Here is an 8,890-nt window from a genome sequence, read left to right on the forward strand (position 1 = left end):
CGGGACTTCGGGGCGCCTGGCTCCGCCCCTCTCCTCTCAAGGCCCGCCTTGGTTCTTCCCAGCTCTCCGGTGTGCTGCCAGGCGGCCCTTGTCAGCCCGCAGTCACGGCCCGAGGCCGCAGTTCTTTGTCCTTAGAAGAAGGCCGCTTCTTGCCGGCCGAAAAGTCTTGTCTGGGGTGGGCCTGGGGTCTGTAAGACCTAACGCTCCGCCTTCTGGGGAGGGGAATCGGGGGCTGAGTCACTTTAGGAAAAAGATTTCAAAACTCCGAATGCAAAATGACCAGGGCGCCTCCTCGGGTCTGGCCCCGAAGCTTGAGACCCTGGGTACGTCCGCCCCACGCGGCTGCCGCGGGCTCCCTGAGTCCCCGAGCCCTGCCTTCCGGAGGTCGCAGGGACGATCAGAGAGTCCCTCATCTCCGCCCGGCGGCTCCTTTGTCTGCCAGACTTTCGTCGCGAGGTGCATTGCTGGGCCCCGGATCCCAGCAAAGGACGTTAGGTATAATCGAAGGCCTTCTACGCACCAGAGTCAAATCCAACGCCGTTGTAATGGCGTGTGCCTGGGAAGGGGGTCAGACGGCGACATTAGGTGTCGTGCCGCCTCTCCAGAGGTGTGCTAGCCATTTGCAGAAATGCCTGCCTGTGTCTACTCGATGTTCTGAAGGTTGCTTCCACGATGCTATTCACACGGAAGGACGTTACAAACTAATTACGTTTGTATGTGAGCCATGGGTTCTTGGAAGCAATGGGAAGATGTTCAGAATCTAATCAAGTTAATAGATATTATTTGAGGCTTGAATTAAGCCTATTCTCTCTTCCTTCTCCCCCAGTGTTACAATTTAAGGAATATCTTCTTGAAAGGACTGTGTGGTGACTATTTCAAGATATTTTACGTCCACATAACACCTATGGCAAAACAATATTTCGGCACGCAGATTTGTTTCTAAGATGTGTTTCCAACCATAAAATTACTTAAAAACGTTGTGTAGCTCTTGTTAAAGGTTGAGTAACTGGAAAAATAATGATGAAGCAGAAGGAAAAATGCAACAGGACTCCATTTCAGAGTTACAGTCTATGGGCTCAGCTTCATAGTTAGAAACCACTAGGTAATAGTTTATACAATTATCTATATGTAATGTGACTTTTATTTAGTATTTGGGAGGATCTGCATACAATTGTTTTCCCTGTAGTATATGAATTTATATTTAATATTAAACACTTTTGTAAATATACAAGGTGGAAAATAAATAAAAATGCTCAATGAACTGTATACTGTGAAGACTCAAAACAGCATTTCTCTGTTTCCAAAATTTCAGTGATGGACTTAAGAAGGAATTCCCTTTGGACTAGGTCCTCCATAGATTGTATCCTGGACTAATGTTAGAGTCTAAATTGCATTGTTTTCCATAGGCTTATATACTTCTCTTTAAAATGGCTCATTGCCAGTGGCAAATCCCTATCTAGTATGATCCTCATCAAGGACATTAATGTATTTTAAAATTATTAGTTTTCTGTGTACATTTTAGTGCGATAGCCTGCCATTCCAAATTAGACTTGCTTTTAGTATATCATTTTACACTGTTGATCTATAATTCATTACCTGAGCACACGAGGGAAGGCAGTGAATTGTACACAGGTAAACTACTTGGTGAAACCATGCTTTGTATTTTTAAGGTGTATAATTATATTTAAAATCAAGCAAGCCTTAATTTTATGCTTGATTTTCTTCTTTGAAAAATGGATTTATCTGGGGGTTGCGGTTGATGACGTTTTGACGTTAATATGTTTGCTGCTGCTACCAAGAGCTTTGTCAAGCAAGTTGGAGATGGAGGGAGATTAGTTCCTGTTCCAAGCCTCAGTGAAGCTGACAAATATCAACCTCTAAGTCTGGTGGTAAAAAAGAAGCGATGCTTTCTGTTTCCTAGATATAAATTTACCTCAACACCTTTCACACTGAAAGATATTCTTCTAGGAGACAGAGAAATTTCAGCTGGTAAGTTTAAATGTTTGAGAGTGACTACTCAGCTGTATTATTGGTAACCTAACCATAGGTTGTACATACTACTTACATTAGTAATACTTATACATTTTCAATGATAAAAGCAGCTTTTATTATGATAATACAATTAATGATTAAGATTAGCAATGCTTAAAGTTTGCATAGTATCAAATCTTATTGGTTAAATAATTTTCAAGTCTGTCGATTATTTTATAAATTGTTTTAACCAAATCAACTTAGACTATGACATAGTATATTTCTTCATTTATAAAGTGGAATTTTATTTGGGCTTACCTTTCTCACATAGCCAAATGTGATGAAAGTAATTTGTATTTTTTAATGATTCAGTTATTACAGTTAGTAAACAGAAATGTATTTGAAGGCTAGATTATAAAATAAATTGATATTTTAAAAAGTTATTGCTTATAAACACTTGTCTTTTCTTTCAACCCTCCAGTGGATCTTGATGCTTAAGAAGGTCTGTGGCTGAAACAGAAAATTTGAATTCATTTAAAAAAATTCTGGCTATGTGTTTCTTTTTGTTGTAAATTTAATTGAATTAAAATTAATTTTTAATCCTGGTTAGAAATGTTGCCTTTCTCTAACATTTAGCTAATTGAGTCTTCATTTGTAAATTAACATGTTACTATATACAATCAACATAAGATGAATTCAAGACATTTAAAAAATACGAAATTACTTTTTGTAAAGGTATTTCATCTTATCAATTACTGAATTATGAAGATGAATCAGATGTTTCACTCTATGGAAGGCGAGGAAACCACATTGTAAATGACGTTGGGATTAACGTTGCTGGATCAGATTCCATTGCAGTAAAAGCTTCATTTGGCGTAGTAACCAAACATGAAGTGGAAGTATCAACATTACTCAAAGAAATTACTACACGGTTAGTATGATAATCCTAATATACGTCACTGTTTTCATTAAATATTCTAACTATATAAACTTCATTACAAAGAATGCTTAAAACATTGAGGTTGTATTTTACTAATGTGATTTGCTTGATATGTTTGGACTATTCAAATTAGTAGTATATCTAACTTTGGATATCCAAAATCATTTTTAGTATATCCAAAATCATTGGCTTGAACAAAATGCTTACATGTTCTACAAAACCACTTTGGTTCTGCATGCATTTGCTAAATTATTAGATTGAAATAATGTGGAGATCTGTCTGCCGCAAACATATTAAGAGAGTCTTTCTTCTCCTACAGACAGAATAAAACATCCTATATAAAGCATGATCTAAGAAAATAGAAGAGACAAATTAACTTTCTTTGGGTGTATTTTCTGACTTGTAATAGGCCTGCCTTGACTGACTTTTAGTTAAGGTGAACCGTGAATGCATAACACGACAGCAAAAAAATGGACTTGGTTATGTGTAATTAGATGTTAACGAGCCTTGTGAATGTATTTTCTTTATTTTAGAAAAATTAACTTTGATCACAGCTTGATACGTCAGTCAAGGAGCAGCAGAAAGGCAGTATTATGTGTGGTCATGGAAAGCATTCGAACCACGCGACAGTGCTCTCTGTCTGTGCATGCCGGAATTCGTGGGGAAGCAATGCGGGTAAACCACACTCATTTGACTTTTCTAACTAACTAAAACGTTGCCATGGGAATTTTAAAAAATACTTAATTTCTAACAAGAAGTGTATTTTGTCAAATATTGAGATGAAACAACTGTAATGATACAGGATTTTGTACAGTAATGTATTGTTTCAGAATATGGAAAAAACCAAGAAGACTTGGACTCTAAATGTGTAATATAATGCAAAGAGAACACTAATTCTTATGAAATAATGTACATAGTGGAGTCTCTCCTATTTCTATTTAAGTGTTTTTTTAAGAATAAGAATTGAGTGCCTAAATTGAATTCTTAAATTTTATTTTAAGTGATATAGTTTATCCTTTGAATTTATAAAAGTTAAATTTCTATTTCTCTATTAAAAAATTTTTATAAATTAATATTAGCAGTGGCCAAATAGGCTTTATTCAATGTTAGTCTTTTAAAAATTATTAGTGTTTCATTTTCAGCTCATTTGTGATATTGTTTATCCTTGTCATTTAGTGACACCTAATAATGACTTGTTTGGGTTAAAACCAATTGTTAGAAAGATAGAATTCAAGTATGATATTTTCTTTTTTCTTTGTTTTTTTTTTTGAGTTGAAGTCTCACTCTGTCGCCCAGACTGGAGTGCAGTGGCCGCTCCCGGCCACCACAGCCTCGACCTGCTGGGCTGCGGCGATCCTTCCGCCTCAGCCTTCCGAGTAGCCGGAATTACAGGTGCGCGCTACCACGCCCGGCTAATTTTTTTTTTGATTTATTGTAGAGATGAGGTCTCGCCTGCCCAGGCGGGTCTTAAACCCGCGGGCGCAGGCAATCCACTCACCTCAGCCTCCCAAAGGAGCGGGATTACAGGCTGAGCCACCGAGCCTGGCCAAATATAATATTTTCAAATATTTGCAAATACAAGTTCTGTTCAGTACCTATATTCAACTGTCTGCCAAATTCTGATTAACATTGGATCATTTTTGAGGCACAAACTGAAATGTTTACTTGCTTGTTGGTGATAGCTTTGGAAAGCTGCTGAAAGTTCTGGGGGCTTTGGAATGGTAGACAGGCTGAAAACTTCAATTCTAGCACTTATACACAGCTGCTTTCTAAGATCTGCAGTTGAAAGACAAAGGTTCAGCCGGGCGCGGTGGCTCATGCCTGTAATCCCAGCACTTTGGGAGGCGGAGGTGAGAGGATTGCCTAAACCCAGGGGTTTGAGACCAGCCTGGGCAATTTGGCTAGAGTTCGTCTTTGCAATTAAAAAAAAATTAGCCGGGCATGTGGTGGTATGTGCCTATAGTTCCAGCTACTTGGAAGGCTAAGGCAGACGAATCACCTGAGCCCAGAAGGTCGTGGCTATGGTGACCATGAGCATGCCACTGCACTCCATCCTGGCCGTCAGAATGAGACTCTGACTCAAAAAAAAAAAAAAAGAAAGACAAAGGTTCTACCCCAGAGAGCATTACTGTTGTGCGTTGCACTAATCATTGACTCCAATACCAAAGTAAGTGAAAAGGTAGAGAGCTATTTCATAATATAGGCCACAAGACCCCATTGGACTGCTCTGGATCCCTGCTATAAACAGTTTAATCCAAAAAGAATAATTCTGTACTTGCAGAGGTTTCTTTTTGTTTTGTTTTGGTAGGATTGTAGGTGACATTTTGTATCTCCAAAAAACTATCCTTACATGTTATACTCCTTAATAATGTTATTTATTTATTTAATATAGTTTCATTTTATGGATGAACAGAATCCCAAGGGAAGGGACAAAGCTATTGTTTTCCCAGCACATACAACCATAGCTTTCAGTGTTTTTGAGCTCTTCATTTACCTGGATGGTGCCTTTGGTGAGTGAATTATCTGCGTGAAACACAAATTATCATATTTTTAAGGAGAATTGAATAGAAAACACATTCATTCTCTCTCTCTCTCTCTGTTATTAATGATAGAAGAGTGATGCTCTCAGCACTGTCAATCTTATGCTTGAGTGAAGTAGCTGAGAAAAGCCCTCCCTTTCCTACTTACCCATACCTCTTTTCTGCTTCTTGGTGAAGGCTACCCCACTTATAGCTATAGATAAAATCTAACATGCAATCACCGAAAAGCATTCTTTGGCTTACATGAGAAGATAATAAATGACCTTTTAATAGGTAGTGTTTGCTAGTGGCAAATAGAAGAATAGGTAGATAGTAAGATACCTGAAGTGTCAGGGTGCTCAAACCAGGGCACCCAAAGACCACTGATTTTCTTACTTCACTTTTACCTATTGTAGACCCAGCTTCCTCTGACACTTCCCCTAAAAAACGACTTTAAAAGTACAAATACTTCCTCCCAAATTGTCACCTTATATAATAACTTCAGTACAACTCACCTAGGTTTCTAGGATTCTCAGGTCTTCAAGGTTTGTTGACCAACTGGCACAAGTCCAGGCATAGACCAAAGGATAAAGCAAGGGAGCCCTCTAGCTATGGAAATTTATAAAGCCTTCAGACCTGTTTTTGTTCCCTTCTGTAATTCTGTGGTAGAAGAAAATAGAGTCTGGAAATAAAACAAAACTATGTGCTAAATAAATTCTATTTGAAAACTTTAGCTGTAGGTATGATTATATTTATTGTTGGGAGGAGTGTCAACTGATATATCTATCAAATTTAAAATTTTAAATACATATACATTGGCCTTACACTTCTAGAATTTTCTCCTACAGGTATATTTGCACACTTATGAAATGATATGAGTACAAGAATATTCACTTCTTAATAGCAAGAGATTGGGAACAACTTTAAAGTGACTAGCTAAATAATGGTACATTCTTACAACAGAATACTGTGAGGCTATTAAAGAATGAGTATAGATCTGGCATGGAATAATTTCTAAGAGATATTTTAAAGAAATGTGTACAGTATGTAACTATTTGGGCCTAAATAAATGTATAAATATACCATACATACATACCTACCCACATATGCGTATTTCTATATACTTGTACAATATATAGAGTATTTCTGAAAGCACACACAAGAAACTTAACAGTGGTTGCCACTGAGGTAGAAGTCTGTGTTTGGTCTCAGCGTGGGCTAGAGACTTACTTGTCATCGTTTCTCTTTTTTGTACTCTCTGAATTTTGTATCTTGTGAATGTTACCTTTTCCAAAAATATGTAAAGTTTAACTTAAAAAAATACAGTGCCTAGTTTGTACCAGAATTTGTCTCCCCCCAAACACACAATAAAATATGGATTGTTCAAGTTATAACATCTTCTAAAAATTTTTTTGTAGACCTTTGTGTCACTTCAGTGTCAAAAGGAGGATTTGAAAGGGAAGAAACAGCAACGTTTGCACTGCTCTACAGATTGAGAAATATACTATTTGAGAGAAGTATGTCCATTGAAGAGTATTGTGCATGTATTTTTTTTTTTTCTTCCTGAATGAACACATGAGGTTCTCTGTTAAGTAATTCTATCTGCTAAGGAAAAATTGAAATTTAAAAGCCAAATCATTTTATGACTGATGGTTTAGCTTTACATATTTATAAGTGCAGTTTGGGTTATATATTTTTGATTTTGACTTCTAACACATTTCTGTTTTTGTCCTTTTAGACAGAAGAGTGATGGATGTCATTTCTCGTTCACAGCTTTACTTGGATGATCTTTTTTCTGACTACTATGACAAACCTCTCAGCATGACTGATATTTCACTAAAAGAAGGGACTCATATCCGAGTTAACTTACTAAATCACAACATTCCCAAAGGGCCTTGCATACTCTGTGGAATGGGGAACTTTAAAAGGGAGACGGTTTATGGGTGCTTTCAGTGTTCTGTCGATGGACAAAAGTATGTGAGACTTCATGCAGTTCCTTGTTTTGATGTTTGGCACAAGAGAATGAAATAAAGTGAAAAATGAATATACCTGGCTGGTGTTTCAGGTGCAGTTGTGCCATAAACCTTCCTTTAACTATCTAGGTTTGCTTTGATAAATTCCAATAAGAAGGGAAAAGAAAAAAGAAATTAACTGTCTGGGAATCATATTCCTCATTTATGAGGTAGAGATAATGATAATAGTGTCTATCTTGTAAGATTTCATGAAGGCTTTTTGAGCTATGGCCATCACCATGTTTCCTGACTTTGGCCACCTTCCCTACCTTGGAGAGGTGAATCTCCTCTTTCTCCTCTCTTCTCTCTTTCTAATCTACTTTCTAAATAAACGATATTTTCTACTCTAATCTACTTTCTAAATAAACTATATTTTCTAATCTAAAGAAAAGATTTCATGAAGATTAATAACATTGTTTATATCAAAAAACATTTAAGTATAAAATTGAGTATATAGATGTTCTTTCATAAATTTGCCAGTCATTTTAAAGCCATTGTTGGGATTTAGTCTATCACTTTAGATCACTTTTTATGTAATAAAGAGGGTTTTCTAAATATTAATTTTATTTTAATCAACTTTTAATTCAATATGTAAAGATGATGAGTATAAAGTGGCAACTTTATGGTACTTTAACTATTGCTGTATGTCTGGTAAAATGAGAAAAAAATGTGTTAATAATTTAATGTAATCCTAAATGTTTAATTGCAGGATCAAATTAAAAGCCCACTGAGCTGAGCGTGGGGTTTTGTGTACACAATTAACAGAGTGACCGATAGTAGTAATAGGATGTCATCCTTTGATGTATGTATGCTTGCTAGTTTTATCTTCATAAAACTCACTATTGCTGTTTTAAAGTAAAGGCAGATAGGACACATCTAGTTCTTCTTTAAGATATTTAAAACATTTAATATATTTAGGTCAGAAAGATATTTTTCATTTACTCTGTTGACATCTGGCTTTTTCATACACAACCTAAGTTATTAATTTACTATCTACTTTTATTAAAATAATTGCAAAACGGATATGTTAAAATTCTAGAACTCAGAATATAGTCACAGCATTCACTGCTATGCATATGCATATGAAGTTGTAAAGCAATCATGTAGATATAAAATACCTGAGAACTATATATGTAGAATGACTTAAGCTTATTTTTTAAATAATATAAATATGAAATAGTTTTAGAACTAATCTTCCATTCATTTAACATCTATAATTTTTAAAAACAAGTTTAAAAGCACTTTGCATGAAAACATGGAACAGGTTAGAATTATAAAGTTTAGATTATAGGATAATTTCCACATATTTTATTTGACCATATTTTTGTTTGGGGCAGATAATATTATTCAAGTGAAATCTTAGTATGCTGAGGACAAAAGGCTCTGATATCAGACTTCTTCAATATGGATATAGAGAATGGGGACAGTTTCCCAAACAGTTATCAACT

At 36.0% G+C, this 8,890-nt stretch overlaps 1 protein-coding gene across 1 annotated transcript; it reads left to right on the forward strand.

The window, feature by feature from the left end:
• The first annotated feature begins 1,406 nt into the window (after positions 1–1,406).
• Positions 1,407–7,567, forward strand: DFNB59 (deafness, autosomal recessive 59). The gene is made up of 6 exons (XM_008055338.2): positions 1,407–1,989; positions 2,707–2,902; positions 3,445–3,586; positions 5,304–5,421; positions 6,849–6,947; positions 7,169–7,567. The coding sequence occupies exons 1-6, from the start codon at positions 1,779–1,781 to the stop codon at positions 7,459–7,461; spliced, it is 1,059 nt and encodes a 352-aa protein (XP_008053529.1). The 5' UTR covers positions 1,407–1,778; the 3' UTR covers positions 7,462–7,567.
• Positions 7,568–8,890: the final 1,323 nt, after the last annotated feature.

The sequence above is a fragment of the Carlito syrichta genome, unplaced genomic scaffold (genome assembly GCF_000164805.1).
Source record: "Carlito syrichta isolate Samal-C Ts95f unplaced genomic scaffold, Tarsius_syrichta-2.0.1 Scaffold301826, whole genome shotgun sequence".
Lineage (NCBI taxonomy): Eukaryota > Metazoa > Chordata > Mammalia > Primates > Tarsiidae > Carlito > Carlito syrichta.